The sequence below is a fragment of the Chlorocebus sabaeus genome, chromosome 27 (assembly GCF_047675955.1).
Source record: "Chlorocebus sabaeus isolate Y175 chromosome 27, mChlSab1.0.hap1, whole genome shotgun sequence".
Classification (NCBI taxonomy): Eukaryota; Metazoa; Chordata; class Mammalia; order Primates; family Cercopithecidae; genus Chlorocebus; species Chlorocebus sabaeus.
The window spans coordinates 32,895,513-32,920,746 of NC_132930.1; the positions used below are offsets into that span (position 1 = coordinate 32,895,513).

General features: G+C 39.8%; 1 protein-coding gene across 14 annotated transcripts in view; it reads left to right on the forward strand.

The window, feature by feature from the left end:
- The first annotated feature begins 491 nt into the window (after positions 1-491).
- The window catches only part of LCORL (ligand dependent nuclear receptor corepressor like), a 182,741-nt gene continuing 157,998 nt past the window's right edge, over positions 492-25,234 (forward strand). The window contains exon 1 of one of the 14 annotated variants that reach the window (XM_038008655.2): positions 492-2,149. Coding sequence is in view for 10 of the 14 variants with exons in the window: in XM_008017795.3 (XP_008015986.3) it covers positions 1,996-2,149 (154 nt within the window). In the remaining 4 variants the exon portion in view is untranslated. The remainder of the gene's footprint in view (positions 2,150-25,234) is intronic. The other 13 variants (XM_038008653.2, XM_008017795.3, XM_038008663.2 and 10 more) reach the window with 13 other exon arrangements.

A 25,234-nucleotide genomic window follows, 5' to 3' on the forward strand; every position in this document is an offset into this window, starting at 1 on the left:
TTATCTTCTTTTTGCACATATAATAGGATCGCACTTCCCTGCTCCCTTTTTTATATGCCCGTATAATTTGCTTTGGTCAATGAAACGTGAGAACTGACTTGTATCACATTTAGGAAGAACCAGTTTGCCATTCTTCATCTTCCTTTTGCCTATTACACAACGGGGGACGTTCCACATGGAATGAAACCCCCTCCTCCTGCCACCCAGAGATGAACATGTAAATAAGCAGGAAATAGTTTTTTGTTGTTGTTTTAAGCCACTAAGATTCTTGGATCATTTATTACTGCACCATAATTTTCCCATCCTAACTAATGTAGATTACTATAAAAGCAATCAGGAAAACTGCAAAGGCTGATCCTCGTGGCAATTATGAGTGGAAGTGGTTAACTGAAACCATCCACTGACAATTCCAAGATCACCTTCATTAATAATTTCACCTGCACTCCAATTGTGACCGTTCTAGAAAAGGTGATTATGCGTTCAGACTTTATTATTTTTAACTTATGAAAATGTAAAATTACATCTTCACTACTGAAGTCATAATGAGCAAAGAAACACTTTCTCATAGGAAGAAAAAGAAAGAAGGTGGTTAAGGATAAGCCACAAAACATGGAAGGTGGTACTGAACTCAGAATTTATGAGATTTCCAAGAATTAAACATATTTCCCATAGACTTGTGAATAAATTTCCAGACATACACAGTACTTCTTAGCAAACGTTGGGTGGCTTAGCTTCGGCTTGATCAACTGCACGCATACGGAAACAAACGCACAATCGCTCTGGTGCAAAAGTAAAAACTCTAATTGGAGTCTGTATTAAAACATAAGATTCCTCTCTCGCTCTCTCTGAAGAAGTTATTTTCTCTAGCACGGCGTAGAATTCATTCCATAACATTTGTAAAGTGCTTAATCCCGCGTCACACACTGTACTAGGGTCTAGTGAGTGACAGATGTCACGGTACAGAGGTCTCAGTGGGTCGCTGCCCTCCAGGAGCTTATAAAGAAAATTTTCCTTCTGCAGTTTTCAGCCGGCTACGCCCAGTCCCCTGCAAGTAATTTTCAGTGTAAAAAACCCGCATCTTTTTCCTAGTCCTTGCAAGCATTCTCGCTTTCCGATATCTCTTCGCCTTGAAAACCGAAGTCACTCCGGGATCTCTCTCAGGACGTTTGGCAGTTATTCCAGATGTAGCCGAATGACCGGCTTGCCCTTATCCCTGCGGTGTGACAAGAAGACAGAGACCCCGGAAAGTTTCCAGCACTTAGAACACAAAGCGAAGCCTGAACCCACAAGGGGCCCACAACTCTTGCGGCTTCCACCACCCTTCCATCGCGGAGCCTGAGGAAGCTAAAGCAGTCGGGTCAGAACCGGCCACCCGAGCAGCGCACGGTCCCGGGCGCAGGGAGCGACAGGCTCAGCACCCCCAGCGGCGCGCCGCAGAGAAGTTCCAGGCCAGCCTGCAAACCCGAGTGTGGGCGGGGAACGATCCTTTCTTCTGGACTACAATGACCGGCAAGCAACGCGCCATGGCGCCAAACTCGGCTTCGGGATCCTGGCGCAATGAAGCCTGGGAAGTGAAGTCTCCGGACTGTCGGAGTCCCGTAGTGAAGGCAGAAAGTAGGCGTTGCTAGTCCGCTCCACTAGCACGCCGGTTCCTGGCTGGGCTCCGGGTCTCTCGCTCCCGCTCAGGGTTTTCGCGGGCGGCGGGAGCGGTATGGCTCGCCTGAGTAAACTCCAGCGGGAGGGGGAGGAGGGTAGTGGGTGGGGAGGCGGGGTCAGCGGAAGCGGCAGGTTGCTTCCTTCTCCTCTGGCTCCCTCCCCGCCTCTCCCTGAGGGAGCGGTGGGAGGGGGAGGGCAGGGCAGAGGGAAGGTAGTGACACGTGTCAATCAACCCCCCTCCGGGGGGCGCGCGCTCCGGGGCTCGCGCCGAGGGCTCGCGCCCCTGCCTCGTGCCTGCGCTGCTCGTATGTAAATGAGGGCGCGTGACGCGGGACGCAGATGGACAAGGGAAGAGAGAGAATGGCCGCTGCCGCCGCCGCTGCTGCCGCCGCCGCCGCCGCCGCTCAGTGCCGGAGCCCTCGGTGCGCGGCGGAGAGGAGAGGATTCCGGCGGGAACTCGACTCTTGGCGCCACCGCCTCATGCACTGTGTAGGTAAGAGAGACGCGGGCCGGGGCTCCGGGCTCCGCGCGGCGACGGCTGTCGCAGCCCGAGGAGTTTGTGGCTGAGGGGTTTAGTTGAATCTCCCGTTCGGGTTAGTTCGGTGGGGGAGCGAGATGGGAGCGGCGCGGCGCGGCGGCCCCGGCGCTCGCCTTTTGTCTTGCGGGCTGCTGGCCCGGCGCGGTCCGCCCTCCTTCGCCTTCCCAGCTCTTGGGCTCCCCGGGAACTGTTAGTTCGGACCCGCTTGCTGAGCCCCCGCGGAAGCAGCCCGCTAGCGCTCTCCCCGTAACTCCTCGGCGCCCGTCGCTGCCCGCAGTCGCCCGCCGTCCACCCTGACAGGAGGGAGGAAGCGGCCCGGTGGGTCGGCGCCCTGGCTGAGGGGAGCCGGCGGGCAGGGCGGCCGGAGGAAGGCGGGCTGGTCCGCGCCCCCGCCGAGCGCACACACACCCCCTTCTCGCCGCCGGGGGCCGGGTGAGCAGACGCGGCCAGTTCCCGGGGACCTGGACCTGGAGACCCCCCGGGCGCTCGTAGGGCGGGGGCCGCGGATGGGCCGGCTGGGGGCGAGGGGCGGCGGGGGCGTCGCCCGAAGGGCGGGGGACGCCCAACTCTGCCCTCTCGCGCTCGGCGGCGGCGCTGTGTGTACCCCTTTAAGAAGGAGCCGCTTGAGCGCTGACGGTTGGGATTTGAAGTTCTTCCTCCCTCTTTGGAAGTCTGGACGGATGGGGGGTGTTGCCACGGCAACGACACCCTCCCCCCCTTTTCTGCTTGCGGACGCCCCGACGACTCTGGTCCTCTTTCACTGTCATGTGATGGACTCTTCCTTACACACACACACACACACACACACACACACACACGCACACGCATCGCCCTCCCCACCTCCCATCCCCATTCAACTGCAATTCCCTCTTTTTGGTTGGATATGAATCGTTTTGCTTCAAACTTCTGGGCTTGGGGCTGTCACCCTGTGGATTGTTTAGGGTGACAGGAATGGTGGGACTCCCGACCTTGCTGCAGTCGCGCTTTTTTTTTTTTTCCCCCCCAAAGTGAGACGAATGCATAGAGCTGTTATCCAGCAGGTTGGTTTAGTGGGCTTAGAGGGGCGAAAACGGCTTATGAAATGGGACGCGTTGTGGGTGTGTGTTTTGGAAAGGGGTTATGGGTGGGAGTGTAGGGGAAGAGGTAGAAAGGAAGGTTGTATTGTGTAAGCAGTGGATAGTGGCAGCGGCTTGCTCTACTGGCGAGTGAATCTTGGCATTTGGAGTTGGGGAGGAACCCTAGTGTCTTAAGAAAACAACTCTCTTACCTGGTTTCCATCTGCTCTGGCACCACCTCGCACCCCCGACCCCGCCTCCCATGTGTTTGGTTAACGCCTTAAGATCTTTTTTTCACTAGCGGAAAGGAGATCGTATTAGTTAAACTTAATACAATTTCAATTCAGAAATGTGTATCGCAGAATGCATTGAATGTAAGAAAATGTACGAGAAGGGAAGGTTACTTTAGGGGGCATTTAAGTGATGTTTAAATAATTTACTGCTTTTGTTTTACCCTTACGAAAAATGTATTTTGGTCTTCTCTAAGGAAAGACGATGAGAAATAGCTTTAGTCAAGTATTCATACGTGATTTTAGTTTATGAAGTGTAAAAAATCTCTAGGTATTCTTTACATGAATAGTTTAAAAAACTATTGTTGTTTGTGCTTCTTGAATACAAAATGGACTGTTTTTGATAATTGCTTATGTAAAGATCTCTTCTGGACACCAATTTAGAATTACTGAGCTCATTTAGGTAGAATTAGGTAGGATGACAGCGTTGCAACACTAGCTTATGATATTACTGTTAAGTTTTGCCAAGGCACGAAGTGATTTGAGTATGTCTTTATGTTTTGGAATATTTTGGGGTTTTTTTTTCCTGATCTTGCTTATTTAAATACATTAAGTATAACTTTGCATCATAAAAATATATAGACTTTTGAAAAATAGTCAAACTTTAAATGAAACACAATTAGTTGGATTTGATGGAAAAGGGAACTAGAATATCTTTTTGCCTTATCTACTTGTATATTCAAGTAAAATTGGAAGACATTGAAAGTTAATACTGTATTACACTTTTAATGCAATATGCGATTACATTGTATCGTATGTGAAAAGAAATTTTGTCCCTGGCTTCTAACTGTATTTGAGAATTGTTTCCCACAGTCCCCGTCCTAATTAAGCCCTATTAAAACCTGTCTCATATTTTGTTTTTATTATTTGTTTATTTATTGAGATGGAGTCTCACTCTGTCGCCCAGGCTGGAGTGTAGTGATGCGATCTCAGCTCACTGCAACCTCCGCCTCCTGGATTCAAGCGATTCTCCTGCCTTAGCCTCCTGAATAGTTGGGGTTACAGGCGCCTGCCACCACGCCCAGCTAATTTTAGTATTTTTAGTAGAGACTGGGTTTCATCATGTTGGCCAGTCTGATCTCGAACCCCATTGTTATTTTAAAAAAACAATAACATCCATTTGAGCAGAGTATACACTTGTTGATTGGGCTTTTTTAGCATCTTAGGTGTTAAGCACTTAATTTATAGTGCGAATTGGGATTAAATGGAGCTTAGATAATTACCTTTTGCTGTTAATGTGCCTTACATTCATTACTTTGTAAACATATTTGCAAAAAAGCCATATTCTTTTCCCTTTGCATGTGTATACATGTGTGAATATGTGTGCGTACACATATGTGTATATTCAGTGTGTATATATATAATATTCGGTGCTCTCATTGCTTACAGCCATTTTTACAAAATAATATCCTTCTTGCCTTTTGGGGAAGGAAATAATCCAAACGTCTTAATTTTAAGTGAGATACGGAATTGTAGGCAGCATCTCAGGGTTGTACAGCAAATTAGTATTGTGCCCCTAATGAGATTTTGAATCTCAGTGCTTAGCCTAACTCTGATTCATTTTATAACTCATATAATATTCTAATTTTATAGGGAAGAAAGTTGTTTTAGTTGTCATGACTGCTTGTAGTTAGCCACAAAGGTAAACGTTTAACTCTTAATATGGAATGAGATGTTTGCCTTCCTCTAATTGTGGCATTCATCTCTTTATGTTAGATTTTTAACTACTGTTCTGATTCATTCCAGATAGTTTTCTTTTCATTGAAGAGTTGTCGTACAACTTTTTGTCCCAATTAATAGCTATTTACATTTTGGTACTTTTTATAATTTGACTGTTTTTCTATAATTAGCCTATACTGTACTGAGTTACAGTTTTCAGTAGCTCATGTAACAAATGTTTGAGTGCTTATTGGATATGGTAAATAGTATCCTAGTACTAACTATGATATTGAGAAATAACAAATACAGTCCTGGATCTTATGAAATGTATAAAATAATTAGCATTTGATAAGTCATGCAATTTAAAACAGGTCTAGGATAAAAGAAATACACCTGTGCATTTTTAAACATCATCAAGACTAGTATAGTCCATTAGGATATCTGATCTGGGAGACTGGCCAATATTTTAAAATTTTGTATTTTGGTGTAATTTCAATCTAAAAAGTTGGAAGAATAGAATTCCTGTGTACCCACATTTGTTGTTTTACATTTTGCTGTGTTTATCATTCTTGCTTTATACTGATCTCTCTATATTTTTTCAGAACAATTTGAGAGTAATTCAGAGACATCAACCTCTTTACCCCTAAATTCTTCAGTGTATATTTTTAAAAAGCAAGGATACTGTCTTACCTAATTATAGTGAGGTTGTTAAAACCAGAAGATTTACTGATATACTGTTATCTAATTTATAGTCCATATTCAAATTATATCTGTTTATTTTTTCTGTTAGCTTTTTTCCCCCCTTATTCTGGGATCCTCTTCAGGATCATGCATTACATTTGGTAATTATGTCTCCTTAGTCTCTTTTAATCGGGAACACTTCGTCAACCTTAGTCTTTCTTGACCTTGACATTTTAAAAGTACAGGGCAGCTATTTTGTAGAACATCCCTCAATTTGAATTTGTCTTTTGCTTTCTCGTGATTAGATTGGTTCTGCATTTTGGCAGGAATACCACTTAAGAGATGTTCTGCCCTTCTTAGTGCATCATATCTTGAGATTCATGATGTTGGTGTATACCAGTGTTGGTGATGTCAGCTTTGAAAATTTTGTTAAGCTGGTATTCCTCATATGTATCCCTGAAAGTTATTATTTATCTCATTGTAACTAATATGCAATTTGTGGAAAAATAATTTTGGGGAACAGTATATTTACATAGTATAATCAAAACTTCACCCACAAGTTTGAGCATCAATTGATGATTATCTGACCTCATTCCTTCTATAATTATTGGTTGACATTCTGACATAAGGTAATCTTTCCCATCTCCATTATTTATTCAGTTCTTTTTACCTGTATGAACTCATGGATTCTTAATTTTATTCAGTGGTTAAATCCATTGCTGTCGTTATTTTGGTTCACAAATTGTCCCAGGTTTGGCCAATGGGTGTCTCATCAAGCTGGTTCCAGTGTATTTCTGCCAAAACAAGATATTCCCGGTTAATTTTGTATTTTACCTGTCCATGCTGTGGCATGAGCTCCTTTTCTGAATTTATCTCCATTCTTTTCCGTGGAAAATAGACTTAGATACCAAAATCTAAGCAGCAGGTTTTAGGACTGTTTTTAAACCTGATTTTTATGATACAGAAGCTGAGAATCAGTGTAACCATTTTGTCTAAGGTAACAGCAGCAAAACAGAATGGCAAAGATTGGTTTAGAATCGTTCTGTAAACTCCAGTATCTTTCCTACATAGCAGTGTTGTCCAGCAGAAATATAATGGAAGTAAAATAGGTAATTTTAAATCTTCTAATAACCACATTTAAAAAGAATATTTTATTTAACACAATGTGTTCAATATATTATAATTTTAACACTAATCCATGTAGAAATGATTGAGTTAGTTTATATTTTTCAAAATATTAAGTCTTCAAAATCAGGTATTTTACATTGATAGCACATCCCAATTTGGACTAGACACATTTTAGGTGGCTTAATAGCCACATGTAGCAAATGGCTATCACTTTGGATAGTTCAGTTCTATACAGTAGTTGCTCCAGCCAACTCTTGATTACTGCGATACCACTTAATTAAAGACTGTTGATAATAACCAAACCTATAGCGTAATTTATTTTTCCTCAAATCTTTTATTTTGGTAGTATAAAACAGCAAATAAACATAAAGATTCTAGAGCTAGACTACTTGTGTTGAATCCTATTGTTACCACTTAGCAGTCTGGACAAGTAGCTTAACCTCTCTATACTTTAGTTTCTTAATCTGTAAATTGGAGATAATCAGGTTGTTTGCTAATTTTGTTAGTATATGTTGATATGTGTCTTTCATATAGAAAGCATTCCCTAAGTGTTTGCTAGTATTATGATTGGTTTACACAGGTTATTAGCAGCTTTGAACTCTTAACGTTTCTGCCAATAGATTCTTTCTGGTAGGAATCCTGATGAACAATGAAAAGATCGTGGAACATGTTAAAGAAAAGATAGTAAGGGCTTGAATGGTCTGTATTCTAGACTATTCTAGAGCCGTAGAATTGTAGTTTTAGAATCACAGGGTATCACTTAGTCTAATCCTGGCTTTTTATGTATGAAACCAGGAAGGCCTTTGATGCAAAAAGGATTATTTTGGCTATGTGGTAACTGAATACAATAAATTATTTTTAGCTCATTTAAAAAATGTATATCATACTAGATCATCTTGAAGTTAATTTTTGTCGGTATCTACTCTCTATTTTACTTTTCCTGTTAGTCAACTTGCTGCTACTTTCTGGATGCTTCTGGTTTCCTGCTCCTATATTTTACCAATTTCTCCCTCATCTTGTCACTGTTGCCATGTAAACCCCATAGGAGTAGATTTACTTAGAAATCTGGATTGATGGGACTGGTATGGATGGGTCTGCTATCCAAAAGACTTTGTTTATACAGCTGTTTTTTTCAAGCACTATCAAATATGTTTTCTGTTTTAAAAGATGTAAACTGTGGCACCATCTAATAGTGTGCATTGGACAAATGGAATCTGTGATGCTGATGAGTAGTTGGAGGGTTAAGACATATCAAGTCTTTCTGTAAAATAGGCATACTGATGAATTTTGCATGCAAATTTTGAAGTTCTCTGTACTCTTGGATCTTTTCATATCTGAAAGAGTGAAATTCTGCCATCTTTGGAACCAAGCAGTGTGTGAATTTTGTAGTTTGTAAATGTTAGATATGGGCTGTGGACTGGTCTTAACCATTCTTTTTTTGTGTGATGCCCTCTTTGTGCATGTACTGCATCCCTTGTTTGGCTACATGGGTGCGCTGCTTCCTGATTGGCTGTGCGCATGATAAATTGCTGTTACGTGTCCTCTACATTCCTCTCATTTGTCTGACTTCCAACCCTGGTCTTTAATTCTGCCATAGTGCAGTCTTGGAAGGAGCAACAAAGATATATAGATTTTTGGTTAGGTTATGTAACTTTTTATTCCTCATTAGTAAATCTTATCTTTCAATTGTAATAACCTACATTTTTGGTGGGAAGTTTCTATCTTTTCGTTTTAGTAGTGTTCCTTCCCTTTGGTATATATGACCAGCGTTCATGGCTGATAGATAACAGAGCACCAAGGACATAGGTCCAAACTTTTAAGGACCTGCCTAACTTTGTAGAGTTCATACGTAAGAGCTGAATCTATAATCAGGTAATCTTTTCAAGAGTTTTTATTCACCATACAATCTAGATAAGAAAATGTGAATGGGGGGCCCAGACCAGCCTACTGCTACCAGTAGAAAACTGATTAACAAAGTAATGCCATCTTTGTATTTGAGGAATACCACTTTGTTCTTAATTAAAGCAAAATAAAAATTTTGTTTTGAGAATTTTTGTGTTTGATAGAAAACAAAACTTAAAATGAGGAATTGTCTGTATCTCCTTTCCTTTCATGCAGTTTCCCCATAATTGGCAGCAACTCTATCCTCTTTGCTTCATTTGCTTCTTTCTTTTCTTCTTTTTTTTTTTTTTTGAGACGGAGTCTCGCTCTGTAGCCCAGGCTGGAGTGCAGTGGCCGGATCTCAGCTTACTGCAAGCTCCGCCTCCCGGGCTTACGCCATTCTCCAGCCTCAGCCTCCCAAGTAGCTGGGACTACAGGTGCCTGCCACCTTGCCCGGCTAGGTTTTTTTTGTATTTTTTAGTAGAGACGGGGTTTCACCGTATTATCCAGGATGGTCTCGATCTCTTGACCTCGTGATCCGCCTGTCTCGGCCTCCCAAAGTGCTGGGATTACAGGCTTGAGCCACCGAGTCCGGCCGCTCTTCTTTTTTTAACCTTAATCTGTTGCCAAGCTATTATTACCTTCTTTACAATATCTCATGGATTCAATTTTTTTTTTTTTTTTTTTTTTTTTTTTTTTTTTTTTTTAATGCAGTAAGTGTTAGGACAGATCCAGATAAGATTCTGGTATATATCAGTGTCTACATTGCTGGTTTTACTGTCTTTCAGTCTGACTTACAACCAATAGTAAATCATTGTTTAAAGTAGCTGCTTTGATTTCATAGTTTACAAAGCTGTAGTATCTCCCATTTGTCTTTTTTTCCATGAAATAAAAGCTGCCAGCCATGTTGATCTAGCTGGTCATAGTTTACCAGCCTGCTTCTTCAGTTTGTCTAGATTCTTCTTTAGACAACTCAACCTTTTTCATAGGCTTTTGTTCTTTTTTATCCAGATTACCCCAAATTCTTATCTTTTTAGTTATATCTTCTACCCTGCATCCTTAGTCGCCTTTAAAATTCAATTGCAGGCCAGGCACGGTGGCCCATCCCTGTAATCCCAGCACTTTGGGAGACTGAGGTAGGCGGATCACTTGAGCCCAGGAGTTGGAGACCAGCCTTGCCAACATGACAAAACCCCATCTCTACTAAAAATACAAAAATTAGCTGGGCATGGTGGTACATTCCTGTAGTCCCAGCTACTTGGGAGGCTGAGGCACGAGAATTGCTTGAACCCAGGAGGCGTAGGTTGCAGTGAGTGAGATCATGCCACTGTACTCCAGCCTAGGTGACAGACCAAGACTCAAAAAAAAAAATTCAACTACAACCTGGAGTCTTTTCTAAAGTATTTATTGAAAAGCAAATTTAAGCGCTTTCTCCACTAATTTAAATTGGCCAATTCTTTTCTGACCACTATGTGCAAGGCGTGCACATAGGAAGTAATTTTGTCCAGTAGTCTTCATGTTTAAATTATAAACTGTTTAGGGACAGTAAATCTCACAAGTGGTAGAAAGGACTTAATGGAAATAATCCAGTTTGTTCTTAGCCCCTGTCATTGTAACATTAGGCACAAATCATTCCACTTTTTACAGATGGAAATCTGTGAAACTGGGATAGTATCTGTCCTCAAATGTTTGCCATTTTTATTCTTATGAAAGATGCTATAATATTTATGTAGTAGTAGTATCTGGGCTAAAGGTATGAATTAGAAAATTACCAGCATAAAGATGATACTTAAATCCACAGAAATAGATGAGATTACTTAGGAATAGGGGACAGTATATCTGGAGTATAACTTGAGTATATTAGAGCTAGTTTAGATAGTATAACTAGTAAATGACTCAGTACCACACCTTAAGGAATCTTAGCCTTCCTTGGGCAGAAGAAGAGAAACCTCAAAGTAAGGTCACTGGCTGAATAGTAAAACCAGGAGGGAGTGGTATTACCAAATCCTAGAGGAGAGAGAAAAATATTACAATAAGGAGGGATCGTTACGTGTTGATGAGATGTCAAGTACCATGAAACAGGGAAATGTACATTGTTTTTGGCTCTAGGTGACCTTGACTAGATAAATTTCAGTAGTGATGGAGATGGCAGCCATATTATAATAGGTTAGAAAGTAATTAAGATATGTGTAAGTGGAGATAACATTTGTAGTAAACTACTAATTTAAGAGCTGTGTTTTGAGGAAGAACTGATAAATGGAGCAGTAATTGGAGACATCTGGGGTCTAGGGACGTTTGTTTTTTAGATGGGCGTTACCATTTACCATACTTATTAAGATGGGGAATACTGTTCTGTATCAGTGATAACCATGATTCTTTTATGTGTTAATTTCATTAAGCTGAGAGCTGATCGTAACAAAATACTTATTAGATAAAGAAATGGGATAGGCTTAGTTTTAATCTCTTAATACGGATTCTACATTTTTTTTCCCTTCAAAAAAGTTTTCTAATCAAGTTACTGAGATGTGGTATGTGTAACATTGGTGCATCACACATTTTAAAAGAATGTTCTTTTCTATAGTTAATTTACTGTTGTCAGTCATCAGTTATCTTAAGTCCTATGTGTGACCATTACTTGGGGATATAATTTTATGTTTCTTCTTTACTGGATTCTGAACTAGAAATAGACTTCGGAATCAAAGCTCAAAATATTAGCTTTTTAAAATGGTAAGGTTGCATTGAAGACCTTGGCTTGGAACTGAGACCAAAATTAGACATTAGATTGCCTTACTCCCTAACTCCCTGAATTGAACTTAGCAACCTATCAAAGACAGTACAGCTGGAGCCACAGGCCTCTTAAAATACAAGGAAGCTGTACCCTAGTGAGTTTACCATGTGATTTGCTTGTTGGTAGGAGTGAACAGGAGGCTTGGCCATGAATGAAAAATGACTTTTAAAACATTAATCCATCCCACTAGGGACCAACTATAAGGATGTTGCCAATATTAGTTATTCTTCCTTCTTTTGGGAGGACTGAATAAGTGGTAGAGAAAAGAGCCAAGTTTATTCCAAAGTACTTCCCCCAAGAATGTGAAAAGTGTTCGTGGGAGTTCTATTTTATGGAAAAGACAGGAACTGTGGTGTGGTTCAAAAAGCTTACTGTTCACACAGGAATAGGATTTACCTTGCTTTTAAAGAGTTCACAGTAATCAGGGATGTTAAATATTAGACTTCATATAATGTAATGGAAAGACAGAAGTGGGAACAATTAATTTTGACTTGAAGGATTCAAAATGACTAGGCTTCAAAACATTGAGTGAAAGCAAGGATTGACAAACTTTCTCTAAAGGGCCAGACAGTAAATGTTTTAGGCTTTGTGGACCATCTGGTCTCTATTGCAGCTACTCACCTCCACTGTTGTAGTGCAAAAGAAAGACATAAATTAATAAGCATGGCTGTGTTTCAGTAGCATTTATTTATGAAAATAGGTAGATTTGGCCTGTGAACCATAGTTTGCTGATCTCTGAGGTAAAGGATGCAGCAGGAAAGTACAGTGGAGGGAATGGGCAGAGAGTATAAGCAAATATATTTAAGTATAAATAATAATATATTCTGAAAATATTTAGCATTATAGTGCCATTGGTTTATAGGGTAGCAGCAGAAAGTAGGACTGAAAGTATAAATTATGGCTTCTATAAGGAGGAAATTATAAGCCTTTGAAGTTTTTTTTTTTTTAAAAACGGGTAATAAGCATGATCAGATAAGTCAGCTTATTTTCATTTGGAACATCTGTTGTTGGTGCAGGTTTGAGGGCTTTTTGTTTGCAATAGTTTTAAGAAGCTCAAATTAAAGCAGCCCTTTTAAATCAAAACTGGAAAAATGAGCAGTCTTCATTCACTTCAATGTATTAAGACATTCTACTTGGGCTCTGAACAACTTGAGAAATAAAACAAGGAGAAAGATGGAAGCCAAAATAATCTTTCTATTACTGATATAGGCCAGGTTAGAGGAATAGCTTGATGGGGAAGTCAGGTGGTCTGGCATAGGCTGACTTATCCATCCAGCCCTAGGTGCGGTAGAGAAGCAGAGCCCAATATGAGTCTTTGGAGGTTTGTTCTCCTTTGAAAGCTCAACCCCAGGGGCAGGAGGAACAGAACTGAGCTCTTCCTCACATCCAAAATCACCAATCGGATAATTCACTTTACATACTTAAGGGTAAAAAGAGGCTCAGGTTGTGCTTTTGACACATCCTTCCTCATAGAAACCAGGAGCAAGGGAAAGGTATTATAACAATCACAACTGTTAATTTTTGCAGGGTTGTATCTGGGGATAAGTATACTGGAAACAGTACAACTGTTAACATCCTGAAAACAAGTCAAATTTACTTGTTCTGGATATTTAAAAAAATATGACCGGGCTTGGTGGCTCATGTTTGTAATCCCAGCGCTTTGGGAAGCTGAGACAGGCAGATCATGTGATGTCGGGAGTTCAAGACCAGCCTGGCCAACGTGATGAAACCCTGTCTCTACTAAAAATATAAAAATTCGCCAGGTGCGGTGGCAGGCGCCTGTAATCCCAGCTACTTGGGAGGCTGAGGCAGGAGAGTCGCTTGAACCCGGGCAGCGGAGGTTGCAGTTAGCCGAGATCGTGCCACTGCACTCCAGTCTGGGCAACAGAGCAAGACTCCATCTCAAATATATATACACGTACACACACACACACATATACATACATATATGTACACACAGACACACACACATATATATATGCACACATATGCAAAAAATGTATATTTTAGTGTTTGGAACAACTGTATTTTTTAAATTCTCAAAATAAAATTAGCAGGGTTTTTTCTTCTTTTTCAATTAACTAGATTTTCCAGAGGCCTATGTAAGATACTTAAGTAAAATGCATGTTTGGTTAGAAAGCAACCCAGTGCTCTCTTCTGTATTACACTTTTCAATTAACTTTTTAAACTTAGAAGGAATTAGTGTAAAAGAATAGAGTACTGTTTCTTTATGTGGAAAAAAGCAGGTCCTTTTACAACTGGATTATTGTTTTAATTAGCTCTGATTTTAGGTGCTTACACAGTTTATTCAGTGGTGTCTCTTTTTTAAAAAAATATAATTAATTGTTCTTCAGCGTCTTCTCCCTTTCTGAACAGCTTAGGACTAAAACATCAAGTGGGAGAAAACAAGGGTAGGTATCCACACCAGATGAGGTGTGCGGTAGGCAGAGCCACATCATTATTTAAGAGGAGTGGGATCTCGGAGCCTGATGGGGTGAGGAGGGTGTCCATGGGGGAGTGAAGGGTAAGGAGCACTTCTCCATTGGAAGGCATGCTAATGCAGGGTATTGGAGCCCAAGCAGGGTGATATGGTGTCTCTGAAGGAGAGTGGCCTGGTATGGGGGAAGATCAGCTGGTCCCAGCAAGGACATCTCCTTAGGGTGGGATGACACCCTGAGTGAGCTCTCAGGGCCCCAGTAGATAGCAGGGGATAGAGAGTGATCCATGTAGGATTGCAATCTGGTGTAGGTATTTTGAGGCTCAAGTGAGATGAGGAGAGAGTCCATACATGGAGGTATCTGAGTCCAAGGTGTTAGAGCTTGAGGGTAGAAGGAGAAAGGCCTCTCAGTGGAGACTCGGTACAGTATGGGATTTCATAGCCTGAGCAGGGTAGGGAGGATTTTCTTGTAGGAGGGATGCCAGGCATGAGGAATACGGACCTGAACAGGTTGAGGAGATTATATACATGGAGTAGGGATTTTGCGGCCAAGAGAGGTGAGGAGTGTGTCCATGCAGGGAAAGGGAAACAGCTACAATGGGAGATTGGCTACATACATGGAGATTGATCACATAATCAATATTAAGAATAATGGGAGCCAGGCTTCTCATTGAGAAGGGAGTTACAAATATGAAAGCAGGGAAAACTAGAATGCTGTCTGTGGTGTTGGATAGGAAATGAAGTACTTGTGTGAACTCATGGTTTTCATCATATGTCGATATAGAAATATATGTGTATGTATACATACACATGCCCTATACTGGTCATTGAGAAGGGGCTTAGGAGCAGTGACACTATGATAGCAGTGAGCATAATGTGTTACCGTTAATTTCCTGATTTTAATGGCTGTTTTTGTGAGAGAATTGGGAAATACTAAGAATTCAAGAGTGGTGGGTCATTATGTAGACATTTACTCTCAAATGGTTGGGAAGATAAAAGCCTTACTATACTTAAAACTTTTGTTTAAAGTTAAAGATTGTTCAAACATAAAAGTATTTAAAAAGAGTGTCATTAGTCTACGTATGTTCTTGTGAATTCATCACTTTTAGTCCTAACTACCATAGTTAGTAATATACATGTTGTCTTACAGATTTTCCAGCACCAATAATTGCCCCTTGAAATAATGATAGATAATATTTATTGAGTGCTTACCATGTGTTAGGCAGATACTAAGTTTTTATGTGTATTATCACATATAATTTTGCATATGAAATAGTACAATTTTTATCTTCATTTTACAAATGAGAAAATACAGGCTTAGAGAGGTTAAGTGTCTTACCCAAGTCTTTCTGCCTAGCAAATACAAAAGTAGAATTCACATCCGGTCTTAACCACTATACCAGGTCAAGCTTCATTTAAAAATTAGCAAGTCTCATCCTTTCTGGTCAGATTGTTACATCTAAAACTTTAGTAGTGCTGTTTTCATTTTATTTTAGAATTTGAGTTTCAGGGTGGGAAAAAGTATTCTGGGTTTAGGCCTCCTCAGCCTTTTTGTTCCCGTCTTGGAGTGAGAGAGAACTGGTACTTCTGTATTTGAGTGCACGGTGTCAGAGATAAGGATTCCCCTGTGATGGGTTAATCAGAGAAAATATCCACTAATTTTTTTCTTGCTTTTACAACTGGGAATGGATGATGATGACAACATGGAGTTAGTGGGCAAGGCTTTTCATTAGCACAGACTCGCAGTATTAAGTTTTAGTCTCAGTATAAAGTTACCTTCTGTTCTGATTCTAAGAATGATGAGCAATACCTTTCCATCTCTTTTGAACTTTCCCCAAGAGTGGCAGATGAATTAATAGGATATAGCTGTTTCATTTTAACCTTCCTTTCCTTGTACTCATCTGTGCCAATTTAGGGTATGGAAAAGTAGTTTCTTGGTAGAATCCTATATATTTTTTTTTTGCATACTACTCTTTTGGCATCAGTAGTGAGCCTAGTGATCACTTTTTTCTTCTTTGCTTTCTTAACCTTTTAGTATTTGTATTCTGGCATAGCACATAAATAGAATTTGCCTATGAGTACATATTAGCTTGCTTGTCTAACTTTTCACTCTTAACAGTCTGAGCCCACAGATCCTTTCATATCCTCTGTCTGAGTGAGTTTCTGCTGACCTACTCATTCCTCAGACCCATTCTAAAATTGCTCCCTTTATTTTATATAAAGGATAATAGTATTTTCAGTGTTGAAAGAAGCATGGCCATCTGCTAAAATCCTTTTGCATATATTTTCTTCCTCACCATTTTTTTCAGTAAGTATTTATGGACAGGGCAGTGTACTAGGGGACTCGGGTGAATTAGATTGTCTTCATGAAGCACAGTCTCAGGTGAGACTCAGGTGAATTAGATTGTCTTCATGAAGCACAGTCTCCTGGGGAAAACAAGGCTCTCTGACTACAGAATATGATAAATGCGATAATAGAATGTGTATAAAGTATTAAATTTGCATAAAGGAGGGGAATGGTGAGGTTTCCTTATATGAGTCCGTGAACAATCATAAGATGATTGTGGGAAATGAGAAAAGATAGTTTGTTTAATTGAACCTAGCAGTAATTATTTTAAATTGTTTTACTGTGGATTAGGCATTAAGTGCTTATACTTATAATTTATTTGATTTTCACAACTGTCTTATAAGATAGGAACTATATTTTTTATCCTACTTTGTAGATAAGGAAATTAACTCACACTATAGGTGGAGAAAAAACATTGGAAGAATTTTAAGCATGGGAGTGATAATTTAATTTGTGGTTTTATAAGATTACTCTGCTAGTATGGAGAATATAACAGGTAAATCAGAAGATGTCAAGATAGACCAAGCAAGTTTTGAGGGTCTGAAATAAGAGTAGTAGTGGAAACGGAGAAGATGGGGAGACTATTACAAGAGGATTTACAATAAACAGATTTTAGTTGTTGATTAGATATGACCATACAGAAAAAAGGAGAAAGAACAGAGGATCATTTCCAAGCTTCTGTTTAGGAGGCCTAACTGGATTATGGGACCATTATCCAGAACAAGATATACAGCATTGTATTTTCATATAATATATTATAATAATAGTATTTGTGATATGGTTTGGCTGTGTCCCCACCGGAATCTCATCTTGAATTGTAACTTCTACAATTCCCACGTGTCGTGGGAGGAAACTGGTGGGAGGTAATTGAATTATAGGGGTGAGTCTTTCCTGTGCTGTTCTTGTGATAGTGAATGAGTCTCACGATATCTGATGGTTTTAAAAAGGGGACTTCCCCTGCACAAGCTCTCTTCTCTTGTCTGCCTCCATCTGAGATGTGCTTTTCACCTTCCACCATGACTGTGAGGCTTCCCCAGCCACATGGAACTGTAAATCCCATAAACTTCTTTCTTTTGTAAATTGCCCAGTCTTGGGTATGTCTTTATCATGCAGTGTGAAAACAGACTAATACAGTAAATTGGTACCAGTAGAGTGGGGTGCTGCTGAAAAAATACCCGAAAATGTGGAAGTGACTTTGGAACTGGATAACAGGCAGAGATTGAATAGTTTGGAGGGCTTAGAAAAAGACAGGAAAATGTGGGGAAGTTTGGAACTTTTTAGAAACTTGTTGAATGGCTTTGACAAAAATGCTGATAGTGTTATGAACAATAAGATCCAAGCTGAGGTGGTCTCAGATGAAGACGAAGAACTTGTTGGGAACTAGAGCAAAGGTGACTCTTGTTATGTTTTAGCAAACAGACTGGTGGCATTTTGGCCCTGCCATAGAGATTTGTGGAACTTTGAACTTGACAGAGATGATTTAGGTTTAGGTTATCTGGCAGAAGAAATTTCTAAGTAGCAAAGCATTCAAGAGGTGACTTAGGTGCCATTAGAGGCATTTGGTTTTAAAAAGGGAAACAACATAAAAGTTTGGAAATTTCTCAGTCTGACAATGTGAAAAAAAGAAAATCCCATTTTCTGAGGTGAAATTCAAGCCTACTGCAGAAATTTGCATGAGTAATGAGGAGCCGAATGTTAATCCCCAAGACGGTGGGGAAATTGTCTCCAGGTCATGTCAGAGGTCTTCACGGAAGCCCCTCCCATCACAGGCCCAGAGGCCTAGGAGGAAAAAGTGGTTTCATGGGCCAGATCCATGGTCCCTGTGCTCTGTGCAGCCTAGAGACTTGGTACTCTGCGTCCGAGCCACTCTAGCCATTACTGAAAGGGGCCAACATAGAGCTCGGACCGTGGCCTCAGAGGGTGCAAGCTCCAAGCCTTGGCAGCTTCCACGTGGTGTTGAGCCTGTGAGTGCACAGAAGTCAAGAATTGGGTTTAGGGAATCTCTGCCTAGCTTTCAGAAGATGTGTGGAAATGCCTGGATGCACAGACAGAAGTTTGCTGCAGGGGCTGGGCTCTCATGGAGAACCTCTGCTAGGGCAGTGTGCAAGGGAAATGTGGGGTCGGAGCCCAGAGCCCCTGCTGGGACACTGCCTAGTGGTGCTGTGAGAAGAGGCCTGCTGTCCTCCAGACCCCAAAATGGTAGATCCACTGTCAGCTTGCATCGTGTGCCTAGAAAAGCTGCAGACACTCAACATCAGCCTGTGAAAGCAGCTGGGAGGGAGGCTGCACCCTGCAGAGCCACAGGGGCAGAGCTGCCCAAGACTATGGGAACCCATCCAACATGACCTGAATGTGTGACATGGAGTCAAAGGAGATCATTTTTGAGCTTTAAGATTTGACTGCTAGCCAGGTGTTGTGGCTCATACCTGTATTCTCAGCACTATGAAATGCTGAGGCGTGTGTGGATCGCCCGAGGTCAGGAGTTCGAGACCAGCCGGGCCAACATAGTGAAACCCCTATCTACTAAAAATACAAAAAATTAGCTGGGCGTGGTGGCAGGCACCTGTAATCCCAGCTACTCAGGAGGCTGAGTCAGGAGAATTGCTTGAACCAGGAGGTGGAGGTGGTAGTGACCTGAGATCACGCCATTGCACCCCAGTCTGGGCAACAAGAGTGAAATTCTTGTCTCAAAAAAAAAGATTTGACTGCCCTGCTGGATTTCGGACTTGCATGGGGTCTGTAGCCCCTTCGTTTTGGCCCATTTCTCCCATTTGGGGTGGCTCTATTTACCCAATGTCGGTTACCCCCATTGTATCTGCTAACTTGCTTTTGATTTTACAGGTTCATAGACAGAAGGGACTTGCCTTAGATGAGATGTGGGACTGTGGACTTTTGAGTTAATGCAGAAATGAGTTATGACTTTGCGGGGGGACAATTGAGAGGGCATAGTTGGTTTTGAAATGTGAGGACATGAGATTTGGGAGGGGCCGGGGTGGGATGATATGGTTTGGCTGTTTCCCCACCCAAATCTCATCTTAAGTTGTAATTCCCACAATTCCCGTGTATCATGATAGGAACCTGGTGGGAGGTGATTGGATTATGGAGGTGGGTCTTTCCTGCTCTGTTCTCATGATAGTGAATGAGTTTCATGAGACCTGATGGTTTTAAAAATGGACGTTTCCCTGCACAAGCTCTCTTCTCTTGTCTGCCGCCTTCTAAGATGTGCCTTACACCTTCTGCCATGACTGTGAGGCCTCCCCAGCCACATGGAACTGTAAGTCCAGTAAACCTCTTTCTTTTTTAAATTGCCCAGTCTTGGATATGTCTTTATCAGCAGCGTGAAAATGGGCCAGTACAATGTGAAATACATATATGAATATATGTTTTCACATGATATGTGTATTTTCATATAGTATATGTGGTTGGTAGAGTCAGCATATATACAGACTGAAATCGGATCAACACATTGCTATTTGCTAGTTTGTCTTAAAGCCAGTTCTTGAAGGGATAAAAGGATATGTACAGCAAGACTTCCCAGAGAAAGCAATCACAGAATGGAGTTTTCCTCTACTTAGAAGTTTTGTGCTTTGGTTCAAAAGCTCTTGTGTTTCTGCTGCAGGAATGCATGTAGCAGCTGTACATTCTTGCATTCTTAACATTTGAAGATCCACAGGTGGCTTTGGACTTTAATTGTTGTTGTGTGTGTGGTGCACCCCTCCCCCAGGTTTCATCACTTACTCTGTCAGGAAAATTTAGCCAAGTAACTTTATGTTGTATTTTATGTTGTATTTTTGTGTGATAGGTTGAGTAACTTTATGTTGTATTTTTGTGTGATAGGTTAAATAATTTTATAACAAATGTTATTTGGAAAAGTTACACCTCAAGTCAGTTTTCAGTTGATAGAGTGAATGTAACGTGGTTCAGAATTGTAGGTCTTAGATCCCTATAGCTTTGACATACAGTGACTACATCTTAAAACCTAAAACACTTTCTTCATCTTCATTTCTCTATCTCCCTACCAGTTACCTATCCCAATATTTGACTTTTCTCTCTCTCTCCACTTATATGTCTCTCAGGTATTCTAATATTAAGATATTTTACCATTACTTTCTGTGGCAAAAACCGCAGATTTTTGCCACAGAAAGTAATGGTAAAATATCTTGATATTAGGTATGTACCATACCTAAAAGTTAAATCTTGATCTCCCTCTGCCAAATACAACGTCTGTTTCTCTGGTGTTCTTTTTATCTCAATGTACCTAATTTCACAAGTCAAACACCTGAAGGTCATCTTTTACTTATCTTCCTTCTCATCTCCTATGCCAATCCACCAATTAATTATGTTTTCAAATATATCTTAAACCCATTCATTTCCCTTTATTTTCACTCCAGTTGAAGTCAGCCTCATTTCTTACCTAGACTGCTGCAAAAAATTCTTATATGGCTTCCTATCTTCTCCTCTTATTCTTCTCTAGTTTAATCTTCCATAGTGCAAAGAAAAATCTGTTTAAGTACTTTGCTCTACTCTTACCCTTTAATGACTTCTGCACCAATGACAAAAGCATAGAGGTATGATATATTCTGTTCCTGAAAAATTATAGCACCCCCCAAAAGTTGCAATGTGGCAGAAACCATGGCTGTACAAAAGTTGGCTTGAGGTCAGATTGTGATTTTAAAAAGTATATATTGTCCTTTGGACTTTGGTTCTTATTCTGTTACTAATTGGGATTAAATTGATATTTAAGTTTGTTTTTAAGCAGTGGGATTCATAGAGATGCCACTTTCCACATTCCGTTTAGTGATGCTACTGGTACAATTCTCTTTTATACCAACCCTATGCAAATTCTGATTACTCTTTCTTTGGAGAAATCAAAAGCTTTCCTGAGAGAATACCTTCCCAAGAGAATATATGAAGACTTGGGCTGAGTTTTAAAAATCATCATGGACAATTTTAAATATGTACAAAAATAGGAGAAAACATAACGATTCTCAGTGTTTCTGTGACCCAGCTTTAACAATATAACAAATTCTGGCTTCATTTTTAATATAAAAATTATCGGTCAAAACATTTTATATGTTAGTTGTCTGATGTACTATAATTCATTCTATGTTCTCATGTGAATAAGCACAAACTACACATTTTCTTGGAGTTGTAAATTTACAACAGAAGGTGGAAAGTATTAACATCATGACATGATGTCTTACACTTGCTTTTAGCTTAGTATTAACTGTTTTTGTTTGTACCGTATGGTTTAGTAATAAACCAAAAAAGTTGAGTTCTAGAACCCAGAAGCTTTTTTTTCTTTTTGTCTTTTGTGAGAGGTGGGAGTGGTGGTGGTGAGAGCAGCTTATGTATAAAATGCGTTTTGAATAACTCTAAAACCCAGTAAGAAAGCATTGTTTATGTCTTGGATGTATCTGACAGTTTACATTCATGAAGCAAACCAAAGAAGATATTGCTTATTATAGACCCATAGCATATGCTGAACAGTGGTTCATTGTTTTTCAATCTTGTAGAGCCACCAAGTTAACAGTGATGTAACTAAAGGGTAGAAAGCCCTCAGAGCATACATCTTACTTGGTTGTTGAAATAACAATAACTTAATGAAAATGTTTTCACATTAGAGTTATATTTGTCAGCACTCATGGTAATTTGGTGCTTATGTCTTGGGTGTGTATTAAAGATCCACACCAAATTATGCCTTGGAAAATCTGAATTTTAGAGAAACGTGTGTGGATGGATATAGATAAACGGAGATATACAGATATGTGTATAGGACTATCTATTTGCATATATATGTATAATTTGTAGTTAGTAACAAGTATAACGATTCTGGGAGACTTTTTTTTTAATTTCTGTTTTATTTTAATGAATAGTTAAGGAGAATGCCCTGTTGCCATTTGTGTAGAATTAAAATTCATAAAATGTATTTCATTGTGATTTTGTAGTAAATTGTGATCTTGGAGTTAACACCTTATGTTCATGTTGTAGATGTCATTTATTAACTGTGTAACCTTGCAAAATTTATGAGTTATGTTCTCAATATTTGCATACTGATTTCCAGATCTGTGCCCTTCTCTGTCTTTCATTCTTTCTTTATACAGAACTTTTCTCTGCAAGAATGGTGATAGCCCCCTTTCTTCTTGACTTCTTTTTTTAAGTTCTTTTATTGCATAACTCTTCTAAATTCAAATGTGTTCATATTACCCCTGAATAAAAATCTACATTGGTTCCTCCATTGACCTTAGGATAAAGTCTTAAATTTATAATATGGCTTAGAAAGCTCAGCATAGCCTACCTGCTCTGTACTGCCTTAGCCTTTCTGTTTTTCATTCTACTTTGAGCACTGCAATCAAAGAGCATATCAGTAGCAGAGTAATTGACTAGCCTTTATTTACTACCTATTAATAGCAGCTTTTATTGACTACCTATTAATACTTATGCCAGGTATATGCTTTACACATATTATATCCTTTAATCCTCATAATAATCTTGAGTATAGGCATTATCTTTAGCATACACTGAATCCTTTTTGGTTTTGTTTATTTGTTTGTTTATGAGATAGGGTCTCACTCTTTTGCCCAGGCTAGAGTGCAGTGGTGCTGTCATAACTCACTGCAGCCTCAAACACCTAGGTTCAATCAGTCCTCCCACCTTGGCCTCCCAAAGTGCTAGGATTATAGGTGTGAGCCAACTCACTCAGCTTGAACTCTTTTTGGATTCTCAAGCACTATGCCTGTGGGCTTTTGCATATTTGTTTTCTTTCTGGATTACAGTAGCTGCTGTTCCATTGCTACTTTTTGTAAACTGTTGTTTCTAAATAGAACTACATGGAAAAAATGTATCAGATCATGATCTTACACCTCAGTGAATAAAGTGAACATACTCTTATAACCACCTCCAGATTAAGAAATGGAACCCCCAGAAGTCTCTTCATATCCCTATCCAGTCACTAATCTCTCCCACTCCCCGTAAAATATGAATAGTATTCTGACTTTTTAACAAAGTAGATTATTCGTGCCTGTTTTGGGAAACTTTGAAATGGGATTATATAGTATGTATTTTGTGTTTAGCTTCTTTAACTCAGTATTTTATGTAATTCATTCATGTGGTTGCCTATAGATATAGTTGGTTCACTTTTAGTGCTCTATAATATTCTGATATGTAAGTATATCAAAACATTTATCTTTGAAGGATATTTAGGTTGTTTTCATTTTACAGTCTTAGAAACAATGCAATGAACATTCTTAGACATTATACATTCTTAATTTTGATTCAACTTCTGGTATATTTTTAAACTTCGTTTTAGTTGTCGAGACTTTACTTTTTCCAGGAGTCCTTTTTTAACCTCTCCAAGTTTGAGATTTGCACCCTTCTTCGTGCAGTGATCATCACTCTGTTTCCCCTATCATACACATTTACGCTATTTTTAATTGTCTGCTTGCTTTTTTCTCACCAAGTTCAAAGTGTATGTGTGTGTGTCCACAAAGAAGTGTACCATATTTTCCCCTTCCCTGTCTTTCTGGCACCTACCAAATACATAAATATTTGTTGAGCGAATGACTTTTTAATATTGTCACTCTTTCAGTGCAAAAAAAAAAAAAAAAAAAAAAAAACACAAATCTAATGGAAATTGAGTAATAAACTTAGTTACTCTCTGTCTTTGTTTTGCTCAGTTAGATGTGCAGAGTTACCTTAAAATGGGTTATTGTCAAGTTATGCTAAAATTTTTTCATGTGCCAGGCATCTTGTCCCTTTTGTACACTCATTCTACCCCACAGCTATTGTGTAAAGTATTTCTGGACATTGTTTTTATAACTTGTGGGACATTGAACAACCTTATTTGTAGCAGACTTAGTATGTGCTCTTCGTGGGTGGTCTTGAGTGTTGAAAATTGCCAAAAGACATTTGGAAACTGCCAAAAAGACTGAGAAATTGTATCAAAAATGAATTGAGATTTTAAGGAACATTGACTTTCTTCCCCTACTTCCCACCTACTAGTGTCCTTAAAACAATTTCTTACCAAATTGTCACTGAATTTAGGTTAAATTAAATCACTGAGATAAACCAGAGTTTATAGTATATTGTGCTTTTGCCTTAAAAATTGATTACTCTTGCAAGTTACTTGTATGTACTGTCATATGCTACGTAAAGACATTTTGGTCAACAACAGACCACATATAAGAGGGTGATCCCATATAAGTATATAATGGACTTGAAAAGTTCTTATCATCTAGTGATGTCTTAGACATCCTAATGGTTGTGGTGCAATGCATTACTCACGTGTGTGTAGTAATGCTGATATAAACAAATCTACTGCCCTTCAAAAATATACCATATACAATTATGTACAGTACATAATACTTGATAATAAGTGAATGTGTTACTAGTTTATGTGTACTATACTATGCTTTTTTTTTTTTTTTTTTTTTTGGAGACAAGGTCTCACTCTGTCACCCAGGTTAGGAGTGCAGTGGTGTGATCATGGCTCACTGAAGCCTTGACCTCATCGGTCTCAGGTGATCTCCCACTTCAGCCTTCTGAGTAGCTAAGTTTCCCGATGTGCACCACCATGCCTGGCTAATTTTTGTAGTTTTCGTAGAGACAGGGTTTCGTTATGTTGCCCAGGCTGGTCTTGAACTCGTGAGCTCAAGGGATCCACCCACCTTAGCCTCAAATTGCTGGAATTGCAGGCATGAACACCATATCCGACCATGTACTATAGTTTTTTATCGTTATTTTAATTTTAAAAAGTCCTTCAGGAGATATTCCGG